Source organism: Anabas testudineus, chromosome 5 (genome assembly GCF_900324465.2).
Source record: "Anabas testudineus chromosome 5, fAnaTes1.2, whole genome shotgun sequence".
In the NCBI taxonomy this organism is placed as follows: domain Eukaryota; kingdom Metazoa; phylum Chordata; class Actinopteri; order Anabantiformes; family Anabantidae; genus Anabas; species Anabas testudineus.
This window is the reverse complement of record NC_046614.1, coordinates 1,052,912-1,071,090: the sequence shown is the minus strand read 5'-3', so window position 1 is coordinate 1,071,090 and position 18,179 is coordinate 1,052,912. Positions and strand designations below refer to the sequence as shown.

The 18,179-nt window shown below is 40.9% G+C and overlaps 1 protein-coding gene across 1 annotated transcript; it reads left to right on the top strand.

The window, feature by feature from the left end:
- The first annotated feature begins 5,117 nt into the window (after window positions 1-5,117).
- cldn19 (claudin 19) lies at window positions 5,118-16,003 on the top strand. The gene is made up of 5 exons (XM_026344693.1): window positions 5,118-5,937; window positions 10,888-11,052; window positions 11,392-11,476; window positions 11,632-11,778; window positions 15,094-16,003. The coding sequence occupies exons 1-5, from the start codon at window positions 5,715-5,717 to the stop codon at window positions 15,140-15,142; spliced, it is 669 nt and encodes a 222-aa protein (XP_026200478.1). The 5' UTR covers window positions 5,118-5,714; the 3' UTR covers window positions 15,143-16,003.
- Window positions 16,004-18,179: the final 2,176 nt, after the last annotated feature.

Here is an 18,179-nt window from a genome sequence, read left to right as displayed (position 1 = left end):
TAATGTTCCTGACAGTATAGTCCCAAATGAACTGAATAGTGCAATAATCATCAAAAAATGTACTCTGTTATACTGAATTTGTAAAAAAGTCATTCTAAACTCAAGGTCCACTTACTAACTTTAAAGTACATATGTTCTCTGGTGGATGAATGATAATTAAGCATTAAATAACATACACTCAGCATCAGTTGTTTTGCTAAATATAAACAAACTCCATATGCAACTATGATTTATGGTTGACAGCTCTGGAAACGCTATGAGGTTGATTTATTGATTTATGTTGCTAAAATATAGTTTCAAAGGACTAGAACAGATGATCAGTTATAATGTGTTTAATTATAGGATAGGCGTAATGATTAGGCCCTTTGTGGGCTTTGGTCCTTTACGTTCACATGTTATTGTTTAATTTTAACTGGTGCAAAAACTTTAGATCAGTGAACAACTCAGAGAAATATAGTAGTATTCCTAAAATGTACAACATAATTAGAATTATTAGAAGGTGCGTTTAAGTCATATGAATTTACACTCTGTAGATCTTTATATAAATTTATGTAACTCATTGGGTCAACCAATGGCCTTCATCAGGTCTACAGAATACAAAGCAGTATGGAGGAACACAGAGGAAAAGGGTCATAAGGGGCAAAAGAAGAAAGGCAGAACAAAGAGAGGAGGAAGAGGAAGGAAAGCCTGCTAGGGCTAATTAAACTGATTATAAAGGGGCAGAGCAAGTAGAGGCAACTGGAAGGGTAGACGTGATCAGGAAAGAGGTGGATGGAGAAGAATGAAAAATATAGGGACTGAAAGGGAGTAGAGCGATGGGAAAAGTACCTGGGTCTTCCGCACACAAGGGGGATGCTGGGTAATGGAGGGTAGGTGTCTCTGCAGATTTTAATTGACTAGAACAGGCTGGCACAATGTCCCAAGGACCTGAGAGTAGCCTCTGCAAGAATAAACACATTTTCTCTGGAAGACAGACAGCAATCTGTGCACAACTACCACACGGCTACTGACACAGTCGTGCAGACACTGTGTACAATCTGTTTGTTTCCCTCCACATCGATTCTAGTTACAGTAGGTCTATGATGGTGGAAACCCCTGGGAGGTCCTGTTTCGTTGAGAACTCTCGCCTCTTGTTAGCCACTACATGGCTACAGTCTTTGATCAGCTCAGCTGACTTTTAAGCTCAGCTTAGTGCGGCAGGGGTCTGGAAAATCTGGGGAGAGGGAGAGGGGTGAGAGGTGGGGAGAGACGATAGAGAGCGGGAGTAGCTGATGGCATCCACTGAACCATACATCCTCTGGTAAGGAGCTGAAAAGAAGAGGAGGAGGAAAAAGGAGAAAGTTGATGGGGGATAAGCAGGTGGCAGAGTAAATGGGTGAACTAGGTGGAGTCAGTAAGGGTCTCCTTCCATTCCTCCACGGGCAAACTCACGTCACTATCACCAGAAGCCGCTCACCCAGCAGCTGAACTGAAGCCAGGCATGAAAAGCTAGGTCGACCATTGTGAGTTTAGGAAACAGTAGGATGAAAAGAATTTGTAGGACATTCACTTGGGACAATCGTGTAAAGTGCTCCCATCAATCTCTTGACATGGCTTCAAGGTTTAAGCATCCAAAATGACATAAGCAAAGCAATTAGGACATCAGTCAGCAACAATAACCTCAACAAACATTCAGCTCTCAAAAAGTTTTGCGTCTTCACATTCTCTGTGGTGTGTGTTTTTTTTTTTTTTTTGGTTTGTGTCCCAGCACAAAGCTCCCGTCTACCTTGGAGAAAGACGGCCTGTTCAATTCTAAAATGAGCAGCACCAACAGTCTCTTTAGGAGCACTTGAGCTCGACCAGAGGAGTTCTCCTCAGGGTGAAGACATACATTATTCATTCCTCTGCTTAGTTAGCATTCATTCAGATGGCACCTTCTCATGTTGGCTCTTTGGGTGAAAAACATTAACAGGAAAGGCTTGATATACTCTAATTACACTTTACTGGAGAGCACTACAAACTCTATGGGATTACTGCTAAGTCGTGTTCAACCCAGCATTCAAGTTATACTGTATAGAATCTTTCTGAAATTAGCTTCATGTGACATCAAAGTTAAAGTGGTTCATTAAATAATCCTTGTGTTATTCTTTAAAAAAGCGAATCCACATGCTGCCTGTTGTATTACATAATGTTGCTCCAATACTGTGTACATGTCCACATGTGTCCCATGGTAACCCTGACAACACTGGCTAATCTGATAGGCTCCTGATGTCTTAATTGTGAGTGCATGGGTGTGAGGCTCCGCTAACTACATTTGCTGGTTTCCTGTTTGGGCAGAATTATATCAAGTGATAAGAACTGCAAGTAGTGAAGGGTTGTATCCACACTGTCAATGGTTGTGGAGCCCAGAGTGATAGTACAGGGATTCTGGGAGCAGTTATAGTTGAGTTAAGGTCACTTTTGTTCCATTTTCCAAAACTGTTGATTCATCTACTCAGACTTAAAGAAGAAGAAGAAGAGACAAGAAAACAACAGTAAAGACTCATATAGTCCCTACTAAGCAAAGACACATATAAAACTTAAGTAAGTAAACTTATTACTGACTTGCCTACTAATACAAAACAGTAGTTTTGTATTAGTAGGCAAGTCAGTATGACATTGTTGCCCCTACCCCAATCAAGCAGCATGCATCAGGTTAGTCCAGCTAAGAGTGCGGTAATGAAAAAGGAAGTTCTCGTGCAAAATTCACATTGTCTTCAGGATACAAGTCTGATAAGAGTCCAGATGCACTTACATTTTTACAGAGGCTTACACTGGTAAGATTGACCCTGCAACAGATATCACTAGACTTGTTACCTTAAATGGATATTGTAAAGCCCTCAAACCCTGAAACCTGACAGTTTCTCACAACCTACAACTAGTTCATGAACATGAACTCTCTTGTTAATTGAGTAGGCGCTTCTGTTGCTTCCTTTTGCAAAAAAACAAATAAATAAGTTGTGAGAGGAAGGTAAGTTGAGGTGCCCTTTATAATTGCACTCACAAAGGTAACTGTTGTTAAATATACTAGGCTTACTGGTTAATGCCCCTTTTGAATGTTTTTTCTTCTTTCTTGAAAACATTTCTGTAGAGATGAATGGTCTTTTGTTTTTTTAATAGAAATGACTAATTAGCCTCTGATTTAGTTAAATAGTTTTTCTTTATCCTAGTTGTAAGGCAAAATTGTCCCACCTTCCATGGGTCCAGCAAAGCGACCTTTGCCAGACCACAATATTCCTCAAACCTTTTCCAAGTGCTGTGCATGTCGGAGAGAAACCATAAAAAGAGTAATAACGCTGCAGTTGATAAAACTGCACATACTCCATGCACCAAAAATACGGAAGCCTGCGGAAACATAGCAGACATTTTTCTGGTCATCAACTGTGTTTTTTTGTCCAATTCTGTCCATGGTGTATTAACTTTGTGATCTTTCCTCAAGACCTTAAAGCTACACTATGATTTTTTGATTGGTTAGAAGGCTTAGTCTTCTGAATAAGTTTTACAGGGAGACATCTCCGATGACAATGCTATTGAAAGCATGAGCCATTTAGTCATTTAGGTATAAGGATTTGTAATAAAAGTACTGAGTGACACTGAAAACTGCTGAGTTGGGTGTATTTTAAACTTGAACTCATTCCACTTTAAACCCACCAATGGCAGCGTGTTGTGATTCAAAATCAGAAAAATCTCTAGAAGTCTTATGGAAGCCTCCACCCGTCTGCCCTCTACACTAGAGCTGAGCGCTTGTTTTGCCTCACTTTGATCTCTTCTCGCCTCTCAGGCTCAGTTGACCTCTGTGCTGTGATTACAACTTTCCCTATATGTCAGAGCCCTCTTTTGATACTGCAAAGCCTCAATACACATTGTCAGTAATTAAATCAATGAAAGGCGTTTGGGATAAAAAACATGATTGCTGCAAACCATGGTTGGACCTCCATGTATGTTTTATTTGTATGTGTGCACATTTCATTGTGTGTAGCTTTGGGCTGGATAAGTGAGGTCACATGCATGTTCACATGTTCTGGTGATTTCTTGATGTTATGAGAGATCACATTGAAGTTCAAGTTTAAGGTTGAATGGTGAGGTACAGTGAGAAAAGGAACAACAGAGCAGGCGGGAAAAGGAACTAAGGGACAAATGGATGTTAGTAAAAGCCGTTCATTAAAGCAGCAGCAGGAATACACCAGTAACATTTGGTTGTTATTGTATTTATTCTTATGTGACTTCACATTTGTAACACTCAAAGTCTATGGAAGACAACCACGAGATCGTAGGCAAGAACATGTCTGTTGGTGTAGACAGGTCCTGTGAGGGTGAAAGAGATATAGAGTGTGTGTGTGCAAGGTGGGGGTGAGACATGTCTCTTACAGATGTGAGAAAACAGCCATTTCTCTGACAGCAAGTGTGTTAACAGTCTAATTGGCAGAATACAGTGATGGAGTTAGTCCTAAGTGAACTGAAGGTAATTTAATGGGTTGAGTTGAAGGACAGCTGCAACTGTGGGAAAACAGGTTTCTGCACTCTTCACAGACACAAAAAGACTAGAGTGTGTCTGGGTTTGCTGCTCGTAAGGATGTACAGTCGGGTGAACCCCTTGCTCGCTCTCTCTTTCTCTCTTTTCATTTATCAGGGTTGCCATGGTGATTAGGGAGGCTTGCCTTGCCGGACCATAATTTCTAGAGAGCCTGTCTGGATGTGACACGTCCTTTTCAGCCAGGCATTGTTTAGATGCTGATTTACGTGTGTTTGTTGCACTTTACCGCCACCTCTTCCACACCTCCAGCAGCGGCGGTGGTGGCAAACTTTTTGAGGATCAATGTATTCAACACCTACAGGAGCCTGTTTTTCTGCAAGTTGACTAAATAGCTTAGATTGAACCGATATGGATTTAAAGTCCAACTCAGAGTTCAAGTTTTTATTTACCTATTCCATTTTCCCATCAGAGCTTCGTCTACATTGATTTTTCTGTTCCCCTCTGTTCGAAACAGTGCTCATTTTCATAACCAGCCCATCCCTCTTCCCTCCCAGTAGGCGTTCCCACAACACAGAGGAATCCAATCACAGGCCAGCCCTTTACCCCATCCCTTTATGGTCAGACTGTTAAGGACTTTTTGTGTTCTTGTATTTTTTTTCTTTTTACTTTTTTTTCTGGTACCCCTCATTGAGCCTCTTGAACCTGGAGCAGATGGAAAGATTGTAGTGGGGGCAAAATAAGCAAGCAGCAGGGAGAAAGAGAGAGAGAACTGGAGGAAACATGCAGAGACTGAGGCAGCCCAGCGACGATGCTTGATGAACTGAAGTGCTGACCACCAGGACGCCTTTCTTTCACTGCGACTGAGACCCAGATAGCCCAAGGGATCAGGCACAGGACAACCCTGAGGGAAAACATCAAATCATCATCCAAGCTGTCGGGCCAGACAAGTCCGGGACGTGGAGGGAAAAAGACAGAAAGAGTTAGAGACCAGGACAAAGAGGAGGAGTTCTACAGATGACAGTTAAAGCAGGGGGGCAGAAGGAGATGCTCAGAAGGACCAGATAGTGAAGAGAAAATTGAATCAAGTAACAGGATTGCTACAGGTGGGTCCACAAAGAGTGCTCAAAGAGTGACACACCAGAGTCATCTGAACTGATCTGCTGCAAGTAAAACTGACAAAGAGCCAGTTCAGAGACAAGCAGAGAAACAGAGCTAGGTCAGGATGGCCAACTCAGGTCTCCAGTTGTTGGGTTATTTCCTGGCATTGGGCGGCTGGATCGGCATCATCTCCACCACTGCCTTGCCCCAGTGGAAGCAGTCGTCGTATGCCGGCGATGCCATCATCACTGCCGTGGGTCTGTACGAGGGGCTGTGGATGAGCTGTGCCTCGCAGAGTACCGGACAGGTGCAGTGCAAGATCTTTGACTCCATGCTCTCGCTGGACAGTGAGTATGATGTTTGAATTTATTTCTGGCACTCCAACTTGTGGTCCCACTCCTCTCAGAAGGTTTAAATGACATTCACTTTGTCACAGCTTCTTTTTAAGGGATTATATGCTCATTATAGGCATTTTGTGAGCTGATGACTGTTATCATATTTCAGGCAGAATATGACTAAACATGAAAACATATGCATACTCCTTAGTAATTGGGCTTGAATACTTAATAGGACAACTGTCTAGCTGATTAAGTGATATTCACTAGATCATTTCTCAAATGATGGAAAAACACAATTAAAATTGAAGTAAACCAATAATCTACCCTTAATGCATCACTAAAAAGGTTTCTCTAATCCTTAATTACTGGTCTTCACACTGTATTGTCAAATTACTTTCTTGACTGCCCTCATTTAATTTTCTTTAGAAATAGTCTTTTTGATAAAACAATGACAAAAGAAAGAACCTGGGAAAACTCCTGTCTTCACTTTCTAGTCCCACGTTTTCCAAAGACACATCTGTGGCGGATTGCAAATCACAACAGTTACTGTAGCTAGACAGCAGCAAAAACAAGAGGAAAATCCCCCCCATGCCTTCTCTGTTTGGGATGCATTTGATTCAGAAGCCATAAATATCATTTGAGATGCTGCTGTTTGCCACTAATGAAGTTCAGTTGGGTCTTAAAACTCCAAAACATCACAAAGTGTAATGTGTGAGAAGCTGGAGGTGGTAAGGAATGTAGGGTTCAGACACGAATGAGCTCACAATATGAGCCCCCTGTCATCTCCAATCTGTAAACAGCGTCTAGTGACTCATAATTAATGGCACACAGATTATACTGTATGAAACCATCCATCGAGTGCCTGCTTAAATCATCCTATTAGAGATTCTAATGAAAGACTGCAGGGGGGTGGCCTCGGTCACAAGTCCTTTTCACTAAACAATTGAACACTTTGAGTTTGTCTGTTTTTCTCTGTGGTTTGAGCCCGCTGTGCTTATGGTTCCTGTTGTGGCACACTTGCCTTGAAGAAACTAACAAGGCACTTTGCAAACATTTTGGTGTCTTGGTGAGTCATTATATCAAAACATTTTCTGTGGCATGCTGTGTGACGGAGTGCCCGAGCTGATCCCTCATCTCCTCTGGTTCGTCACAGCAATAAGAACAGCGTATTGTCCTTGCGGATGAATAGGGACTGTTAGGAGAAGAAAAGGGCAGTGTTGAGCCAAACACCAGAGATATTCCCAGAATGTGCTCTGTCTTCCCCACATGCGCACATTATTCTGTCTATTAACACACCCAGTGACTGCAAAACAAACACTGTAGAAAATGATTCCAAAGAGTTAACTTAAAGATTAACACTTAAAGGTTGTGGCCAAGAACTCCTGACCAATAACAGGTTTTTTTAGTTGTTGCTTCAGACAGATTATGAAATGGAGCAAATGAGCATCCAATCATGTGTCCAGGGTCAGAGAATGTTTGAATCCTGATTAAACACCCCTAAGGTGTTGGTCTGATCCAGCTTGTAAGAGTCCTGAAGAAACTCTCTTCCCTGACGCCATTCACAGCAGGCACAGCATGTGATGGTGGCTATAATTGTTCACCAGACTGTGCTGCACTCTACTGATGTGGCCAAGCAAGCATAGTGGAAACTGTTGGATCTGGAGCAGGTTTGCTGAACATTCCACTCAAAGCAGAAACCAAAGCTGAGATAATATCCAGTCGAGAAGGCTCACATTTTCAGAACAGTGTGGATGGTGGTGCTGAAGGGACAGTTCTTGCAAACCAGAAACATCTGAGCAAAACACAATGCCGATCTCACACTAATGATTAATTTGTCATGACTGTGTCAAGAGGATGTAATGATTACCATGATTACCTTGCATTCATTTAACTGTTAAAGGCAAAGAAGAGATTCCTCTTGACCTGTGTTTTTCTGCTCCTGTTATGGACCATTTCAAATAATAAAAGTGAATTAAAAAAATAATGATAATTTGGCTTGCTGATACAGTAGCAGCTTCAGGATTGATGCATTAGGATGTTCATATATCATATTTAGAATAAAAAACAACAGTGGGGTTATTGATGTGCTTCTAATATCTACTGGAAAAGGATTGAGGTCTATAGAACAAAATAATAATACATGTCAGGCATCAGATATGCAGGAGATCGTAGGATCACCTGTTGTAATCTTTTAATGGAATTTGTAGCTTTTGTTTTTTTAAAGAGCCGCAAGGTCTAAGAACGACTAACACTTTTTACAGTGTCTAAAACTAGTTCATCAAAAATGCTGGTCCTTCCTTGCCTTTGGAGTTCATTAAAAAAATACTACAGTCACATTTTTAGGAGGAAGATATGTTACCCAGTGGGCTACATCTCAATAGAGGACCAGTTCAGTTTATTTCAGTTTCATTTGGTAACCACAAAATCAATTACCTTGTAAATAAAACAAAGCCCTTTTGCCACAGAACCATTACGTGTCTACTGCCACCTTCTAGATTGGAGTGTGATCCATTTCTTTTGCTTACATGGGTCCAGTACACGCCCACTCATGACGCAAATGTCACAGTCCCCGCTTGGATCCATCTGGCATCTGCTTTTCGATGGGACCCAAAATTCTAGGTCCTGAAACAACTCGAACTTGATTAGTGAACAATAACTGAACCGATTGAGATCTTACTAGAACTATTTAGCTTTATGGCACAGATGACCTTATCTCTTATCTCTTATCCTAACACTGGAAGGTATGTTTGATATGTAATGGCACCAACATGGAAAACACAGTAGATAGTGGGAATTTACTATCTTTCCATTCTGAAAGTCCAATGAGGTGGTGCGATGTGTATCTGCCCACATAGCACCCAACAGTAGCATCTATTCCATTCTGACTGGAACAAATGTTTCAGTCTGACGCACACGTTAGCGTAAGACAAGAGTTAATTTCAGTCAGTCTAAATTTGAGGTGTATCCAGATTTTAAAAGGAGTCATCAGATATGAGTTGTGAGTGGGCAAATAGATATTACGTATGAAAGAGCCCCAAGTGACTTCTGAATGGGGTCTTACTGTGCCTACACGCATGCCAGCAAGCACACACACTCATTGAAAGCTTGTGGCTGGCACTACCAAGCTTGGCACAGGAAAGTGAGGAAGAGCCAGCCAACTCCCCCTTCCTTTTAGCCTCTCCTTCAACCCAAAGGCCCCAAAATGCCCTTCTGGACTGAAACAGACTGAACCCGGTCAGACTGGATTCATATAGAATTGGCCTAAACCCCCGCACACCCTCAGAAGAAAAGACGAATGCACAGAGTAGATGAAAAGGAACTATTCAGACAAAAGCAGCTCTGGAGCCATAAATCAGACTTCAAAGATTGTTCCATCCTCATCCCCCCACCAGAAGTCCCTTCAGATCAGCTTCTGAACTGCTACTTCACTGCTGCACTGTGAATGATGGTGTGTGTTTTTCTGCTACAATGACAAATTATGACTCTAGGTTCCTATTGAGGCTGTTGCTCAACAACTCTTTGAAGTGATTTTATTTTTTTCTGAAACAGAAAATCTCATTCTTTTCTCCTCTAATTTCTAATCCAGTGTGAAATGTTGACCTTCAAAACAGGTCCACATGTCTACCGTTTGTTTTATATGGCTGTGAGATGTAGTTGAAAAAGCTATTCCATTCAAGAGTGATCAAAGCTATTATATTCTACTTAAGGGCAAAATGTCATTCTTGTATACTTGGACGCAGTTGGCTGACAAAGCGGCACACAAGTGACAATATTTTTAACTAAAGAAAAGAAATACAGAATAGTTTTATCAAACTATTCTGTTATATTAAGTGTGAAATGAAAATCTTTATTTTGGAAACTCTACATTCTTGTTATTTTTTTATTTTTTAATTTTTTTCGTGTGAAGCTTTAAAAACTGTGAAATGTGGCTGAAAGCTCTGAAAGCTTTTTGTGTAATTATTCTATTTGCTCTTTCTAAATTTTACAGCGTAATTGTATTACTATTTGTAATGTGTAAATACTTCTTTAGACTTGGACAAGCTTTAAAACAAGTCTTTGTGACCTGTTTACTTTAATTACCATATTTGTCAGCTGTGTTAGTTATCAGAATCAGGATATTCGAATTTGCATAATTTCTGTTGCAGCTGTGATTTCATCAATCCCCTCACATGCAGTAAATGAGACACCCTCCGTCAGCTTTTTGACAGTATCATTATGGACTTAGCATTGGTTTTGCATTAAATGTTTGTGAATGGTTGTTTTGAGGCAGTAATGTGTGATCACTGTAGCGACAGCCCCATGAAAACAATCTTACTTTGTGACAAAAGCCACACTAATCCCACTGTGTGAAACATGTGAAGCAGGCCCTCCTACTGCTGTGCTGCTGTGTGTGAGAGACAGTTGTGTATTTCTTCTGTGTCTATTCCACCTACAGTAATGGTCTGGTTGCCAATATTGTGTTCTCGTACATATCAGTGTGTGTAAATATGTGTAAATATGTTCCTCCCACTGAGTTATGTGTGTGCTAAAGGCTGTGTGGGTAGCACATTAGAGTTTTGAGATGGCACAACCACAGTGGAATGATCTGGAGAAGATTTGGAAGATAATTTAAGGTCCCAAAGCTTGGCCAAGAAAGTCACCTCTGGACAATATGAGTTGGAATTTCCCTGCTCTGGAAAATAGGACAGTGGCGGACTCTCCCTAATAAGCTTTCTGTCGTAAATGCATGCGGTCTCCCATCAACCCTGCATGGCTTATGTAGCTTAATTCCTTTATAATTATCACTTTTATGTTCAGAAATGTAAGTGTTTATTCCAAGTGATGGTCTTAAAGAGGACTGAAAGACCTCTTAACTCTTTTTTTTGCTCTCCTTTACTTTCTTATCTTCTATTATATCATTCACCACTCTGTACTCCCCTGTGCGGTCAATCCCTTTTTCCTTTCCTCATCTTTATCTAGTCCACATCCAGACATGTCGGGCACTTATGGTGGTGTCAGTACTGCTGGGCTTTATCGGCATCATTGTCAGCGTGGTGGGCATGAAGTGCACTAAGGTGGGAGATAACAACCCAGCGACTAAGACTCGCATCGCTGTGACCGGTGGAGCGCTCTTCCTGCTTGCAGGTATGATTTCTGCTGTGTTCTGTTTGTAATTTGCTTAGTCTGCAAACAAAAATATACTGCAGTATCTCCTGCTATTATTGCATTTAGCAAAAGTGGTTTGGCATTTTCCTAGCCCCCATCTTTCGCCAAGACTCCTCTGGGTAATTAGAGTTCCTGCTGTAAACAGGAAGTGGTCATTTTAGAAGCATTAGTTGTTGACCTCAGATATAAACCATAAGCCCTTGGGACAATATTAACCAAGTAAGGATTCCCCAATTCATTAGTGTGCTACTGAAGTGAATGTTTGCACGATTAATTGGCAAAGCAGATCTAATACACACTTATTTTCCCACTGCACAGGTCTATGTACACTTGTGTCTGTGTCCTGGTATGCAACTCAGGTGTCCTATCAGTTCTTCAACCCAAATACACCACTCAATGCCAGGTACTGTGTTAAATGAAATGTTTGTGGCAATTATTCTTGAATAATAATTGGTATGTGTTGTTTTTGAGTGCTAATCAAAAAGTAATAACAGTTGACACAGAGTCATATGTACACGTGATCACGCCCTTTTCCCCTTTGCTCCCCTTTCTGTACAGGTATGAGTTCGGCTCGGCCCTGTTTGTGGGCTGGGCAGCGGCGAGCCTGACAGTACTGGGTGGCTCCTTATTGTGCTGCTCCTGCTCCAAAGAAGATATGCGGGGACAGCAATATTATCGCCAGTCACAGCCTTCCACAGCCAGGGAGTACGTGTAAACCCCACCCCCTTCCAGCAGTAACTCAAACAGTGAGCAGAGGACACGCTTGGCATCCCCTTCCCCCTGTCGTTTCATAAAGATTATGCCTGATAAAGTGAAACCAAAAGACTATCATGCATACACACAGAATCATGTAGATGTCATTCACAACTACTCATCCGTGTACGTCCATTTGTGTCTAAAACTGCTTTAAACTTAGATTATTTGTGAACAGACAGCCTACGTATTTCATGTCAATCATTCGCTAATGACTTATATACTGAATAGCTTGTGCTGCGCGTTGAAGTCAGTATTTAATCTCCCTAAAACAGCTTTAATTTGACCCTAAAAACACAACTACTCTGATGGTACATCTACACATACAGATACAACGTGTCTCTAGGTGCGCTCTTGTGAATCAGTAGTTCTGGGCATGTGTTGATTAAGTTACATGCCGTGCGCTGAATGGAGGGTTGTTGTCTGATGTGTCTTCTACTGCCAGACACACCAACAATGTCGACAGTTTGTTTTTACAAGTTGTTCCTGTTTTTCTTCTCTTTAACTCTGTGCTAGTCAAGAAAAAATGGAGAAACTGAGACCATGGCTATCAGCTTTTTTTTTTCCAATTTAGTTTCTAATTCCTTCAAGTTGAATAGCAAACTGATTTGCACAGACATAGCTGAGTGTGCCTGGCTCTCAACCAGCTGTACATCAGAGCATATTCACATCAATTTGAGCCTTTCTCCACTTTCCCCTGTAGTGTAGCAGGGATAGTGGCAAAGCTGACTCCCACTGACAATGAATGTTGCTGTTGCTGAACGAGGCTTTTGAATCTGTATGTGTGAATGCCCTGTAGTCACTCATTTTCCAGAAAGACAAAGAAAATCTACATTTAAAGACTATATACACCATATACTAAGTCTATCACAGCAGATATCCAGAGAGAATGAACAAGAAACTGGAACCATCAGTAGTGAAAAACTCAATTAATTTTTATTAGCATGTCCTGTGCTTCCTGGTTGGAGTTGCGTTTGTGTTTTGTTGTATTTCTATGTGTATTCACACTCCACTGGTGTAGTTAGGTTGTGTGAAGGGAGCTTCCAAAACACTGCATGAAAGTATGGAAAAGGTACTACGCAGCTCCTCTGGTGCTGTGGGAGAAACAGAGGTCGGCTTGTACAGTCTCACAAGAAAACGGGTCAGTTACACTGACTTCTCCTGCTAAGACTTCAAATTTGTAATTAGAAAGCAGGAGAGCTCTTACAGTTTTTTTAACAGTAGAAAAAACCTGCCTGACTGTGTGATGAAAAAGAAGAGTCCAATCTAATTTTACTTGTTAACTTTACTGTAACGTACAAACACTTGTTGAGAGCTACACATGCAGACACAAGCTGAGCTACAGCAGTGGAGGTGAATTTGTTAGTAAAAGGTGTCCGATGATGTCGGACTTTGTTTTACTCATCACTAAGAACAAGTGCAGGTTCACACATGTCATCAGTCTCCATTTACTACCACCAGCTTTCAGATTCATCACTGCAGCTATAACCAAACGAGTGTCAAAAAAGATCAAAGCTTTGGCATCCTCACAGGTTTAATTTTACTAGAGATGATAAATGAAGACACTAGCACAGTATTACACATTACGTGATAGAGGATCAAAAGCTAACATGATGCATTGTGAATAAAATAGAAAATATTAAACTTACAGTAGACATTATTTGATTTATTTAATACTTAATACTTTAAACTGACTACAGGTGTTTTGCAAACCACTGACTACTCCTTGGGGATGAATTAAAATATATATCTGCAGCAATTTTTAAATTGGCCTCTTATTAGAGCCTGCAAAACTCAACACAGGTTTAAATTGGCTCTTGAGCTCCCTCTTGATGCTCCTATATCACTTTAGCCTCATTTGAGTTTGGTCCATCACTGTTTCAGATAATAAAGCCATTAACTTTTCTTAGAATAGGCCCCAGTCGCCCCGTTCCCAGTTATACAGCCTCTCCTCTTGGTGGACACTTGTTTGTGGAGTGCTCTATTATTCTCAGATGGGGGGGGGTGTGGGTCTATAGGACGTTCCTGCTGCCCGTGACATAAGGGAGGGGTGCCAGGCGCCAGCGGGTCTGCCGGTAGTAGCTGTGTTTTCAACATCAAGTTTGACAAACCTACCTGTAAAGCTATGTCCAAAAATGCATTTAAAAGAATCATTTGATATTTTGGCAACTACAAATTCTTGCACAGAGTTAGATGAGAGGATTGATATACATCTGATAAACATGAAGCCAGTTAGCTTAGCATAGAATCACCTGGGGGTAACAGTGGTTCCCAGACTCGGTCCCCTATCCCCCCGTTATTACCTGGATCAGGTGTAACTACAGAGGCTCAGACATGCTGGTAGTGGACTTTGTTACTTTTAGACGGAGTCAAACTGCCTGTTGTCCCCTACAAAACACTAAGCTAGAGTCTAGCTTTAGCTTCGGTGGGATCAAGCTCGTTGTCTAAGTCAGCCCTAATTTGAAATCTTGAACAGCTTAAAAGCCGATGAACTAAAGCTAACTCAAGTTAAGTCAGTGAAATTCAACTTGTGTTTCACATGTTTCATGTCATTACTAATCATTACTTACTGTAGCGTTTCCTTCTCACCGCCTTCCCACTCTTTTTACTAACATCCTGACTGTCATCACTGGGTTTCTAACACTAAGTGAGCTGCTGCCAGAATCTGAGAGGTCTTGATGTGTCTTTTCTTTATTTCCCGTCCTGTCCTCTAATCCTGTTCTGATTGTCTTCTTCTCTCCTCTAATTCAGGGCAGAGTTGTTGAGTGAAACTAGTTTCCCTGACTGATCAGGCCCTGCCTTTTTATCCAGGACTGTCCGACTGTCCAACCACTGTCTTCCCTCTTTTTTCCATGTTATTTCCTAAACCTCAAATTTGGACTTAGAATATTTCCCTTTCCTCAGTACTACATCTGCACCTTGTCGGTTTTAATGGGAACCAAGATGTTTCACCCATTTCCCTGACATTTCTCAGTCTGTTCTGTAAATATGGAGTCTTCAAAGACGTGATCAGACCTTTCCTTTAAGGACGGAGGTGGCCTCCTTCATTTTGCCCTGTAAACACTCTGCTATGCCTCCCACACCTCCCTCTGCCTCATTATTAGCTGAAACTTAAATGAGTTGAAACACTTTGTGATTGGATTGCGCTGTCACATATATCCAGTGACCTCTGGGTGTTTTTGTACATGTGTCTTTTTGGGTTAATTTTGTTTTCGCTGTAACTGTACTTTGACTGAAACGTGTCTTTTTTTCCCTTTTGAATTTCAGACCAAATGTTAAAAGTACCCCACCAGAGAAAAGGGAGCAGTACTTGTAGTGTGGGAGAGTCTTCTGGCCTTGCCATGGTTTAGATTCTGTCAACAGACCAAACCCTCTCACTGAGGAATTCAAAACAGACAAAAAGAAAAATTAAGAATAGCAATCTTTGAAGCAAATTCGAGTCTTTGTTGAAAGTTAAAGAAATTGTTTGGGGAGTTTTATTAATCCGTTTTTTGGAAACGGTGGAGGCTGAGAGATGTAATATTATTGTCTGTTTTGTTGACTTTGGGAGAGACAGTTGTTCAGGGTATGTTTTCTATAACATGTTGAATACCCGGTATATGTATACCACTTTTTTTTTTTTTTTTACTACTTATATAATGTTTTACTACAGTGCCTTATAACACGTTTGTGCACATATATGTTTCTGACATGGATTCTTCATCCTCTCCCATCCCATCTGCGGGATGTATGCCCTTGGCTCCTCTGCCAGCCGATCTGGATGCCTTTTGCAATTGTTGGATTTCTGAAAATGAATGTGAAATACTCCACAGTAAAATCATACATATGATAGATGTTCAACATGATGCCTTAGGCCTCTGTTTTTAAAGAGCTGTGTGTCTGTTTTTAAGTAGCCTGGATTGAGGATATACCTAGTACACTTCTTTTTTTGTTTTGTTAAGTGCCACTATGAGTTCGTGTGAATGACAGAGCCGTTGTATTATTGGCTCTAAAGGATGTACTGTATTGTCTGCTGTCTCATGTACTAAGGAACGCCAGTTTGCTGAGTGTTCAAATGCCCTTTTGATGCCTGCATTCATTTACCATGTCGTTCCCTTTTCTAATATTTACCTTCCATGTTGTGTATCATCTCATTTACCCGTCTGTGTCTTTTAGAATAAACAGAGACATAAAAGTGGTTTTGGCTGTGAGTCAGTACTTCTATCAGTTGTTTCCTAACTGTTCACCCATGCCTGACTTTTCGCCCAGTCTCCCCACTCGTTGCTGCTTTCCAGCTCAAATACTTCTGTTGCACCCTGTTGTTCAATAATTGCAGACGTGGAATTCCACTTCTGCTCCACTGGACTGTGGCACATTCTCAGAGGACTCACAAAGGTAACTTGCTCACCACTGCTACAGCTGACAACAAGGCTTCAATTTTCTTGTTGTTTTGTTGAGTTTCACTCATGGACTTTTTGTGTGGCATCACATAAATGAAGGCTTTAATCTGGGCTGACACAGTCTTGTGATTGTCAAAGATTCTACATTTTGATGAAACTGTTGAAACCCCTTATTTCCTTATTTTCCAGTTTCCTGATGGCCTCTAGGTTTGCACTGGTTTATGTTTCATTATAGATGGAGACCCTATTTCAATACTGCTAACATCAGTTTGCAAACTAGTTAATTAGCTGCACATTAAATATGAAGCAGTTTTACCAGCAAACATTACTGAGGTCTAGTCAGTTGCTGGTGTGCTCCTTAAGCTGGAACATGCTTTCTGTGCCTCCCGCAGGTGAGTGTGCTTCAGTTTGTTCATTATGCTGTGAGCCCTGCTCTCGTTCACATTGCTTCTCTCTGACACTGTAGTCACCACTTTGGACTACAGTAGCACAGAGAGTGTAGACGAAGAACACAGGTAAGGCCAAACGTTACAAGTACAGTTAAATTTGCAGCGCGGGTGTTGAGTTCTGCTTGATGTTGTGTTGTTGTTTTTTATAAATACATTAGTTGGTTAAAATTGGTGTGTGTTGGAAAGAGGCAGAGTTGTGTTTGGGTCGGGTTTCCCTTAGACCAAGCTCCCAGGATCAGCCCTGGGCTGTGAAAAGAAACTGTGATAAAAGGGAGAATTATTTATTCTGAGCATCACAAATCCCTCAGATTGACTCTTTTTATGATCTGAATGTGATCCATTCAGTCCAATAATGTTTTTCAAAGTCTAGAAACATCATTCATTTGTGCAGGGAGCTTAAGTGCATGACTGGAAGAGGTTGTGAGTGCAAGTTTATGTTTCCAAAAAACACGGAAGCTTGAGGATCTGTCATCCGCCAATGTTAAACTTTTAAAGAGAGGGATCAAAGGGGGCCATGTTTTGATCTGGTTTTCAGTTCTTACATTACGTCCTATTAGTCAAATACACAAACAGCGCAATATTGTGGTTCAATCGGTTGCTTGATAAAACCCTGGGTGTGTTTTGAGCAATGAGTGTTTGTCATTTGTGAGAGACAGAAAAATAAAGAGGCAATATTTGGTAGCAAAAGATTTAACAATAACCCAATAGAAAAAAATGAAATAAATACAATACTTCTCATGCCAGGAATTAGTTTTGGCTGAACTTTCAAATGCATTCACAAACAGGGAACCTCCAATTAACTTTTTGCAGCAGCTTAATAGTAAGTTGAAAAAGCCTCAACTTCATGCACTCATGTTAATTATGATTCCATCACTTTTTAAAAACCAATTGTTGACTCACTTTCCATTTGTATGTGATACGATCAAATTGATCTATCATAACTTAAATGAGAAAAACATCATGTAACAAGCATATTGCATGGGAAACAACCTGTTCACGTGTCCATATAATGGCACAGCCACCTGTAATGTGAAATGTGCGTGTGGACAGAAGGTTATTAACTTAAATCGAAACATGAAACAATACACAAAAGCACAAAATCTCAGATGATGAAGTAGCTTCATCAAATCGTCTACAGTGTGTTTGAAATGCTGTAACATGTAAACTATTATTTTCAGTGAGACAGACACACAGTTAAGATCAGGTAGTGTGAGAAGACACCAGTGGAGGGAGTAGAGTATGGATGTGAAATCTCACACACGCCTGCCATGTATGGGTGCACCTACGCCACAGCTATACAGTCTCTTCTGCAGCACTGATGTGTGTCATTCACATTTAAGACTATCGTGCAAAAAAACAAAAAAACCAAACACAAACACTGACTGTAGCTGAATACTCGTATACAGAAGCATCTCTGATTTATAGCATGTTCATAAAACTCGCGTCCAAATGAAACACATGTATCTGCAGCAGTCTGCTCTGTCTTTCTGCAAAGCACAAGCTACATGAGAGATGTTTTTTGTGC

Coding starts and splice junctions, on each gene's coding strand:
- cldn19 (XM_026344693.1), top strand. CDS start 5,715: ATGGCCAACTCAGGTCTCCAGTTGTTGGGTTATTTCCTGGCATTGGGC. Junction 5,938..10,887: donor CTCCATGCTCTCGCTGGACA/GTGAGTATGATG, acceptor ATCTTTATCTAG/TCCACATCCAGACATGTCGG. Junction 11,779..15,093: donor CAGCCTTCCACAGCCAGGGA/GTACGTGTAAAC, acceptor TTTGAATTTCAG/ACCAAATGTTAAAAGTACCC.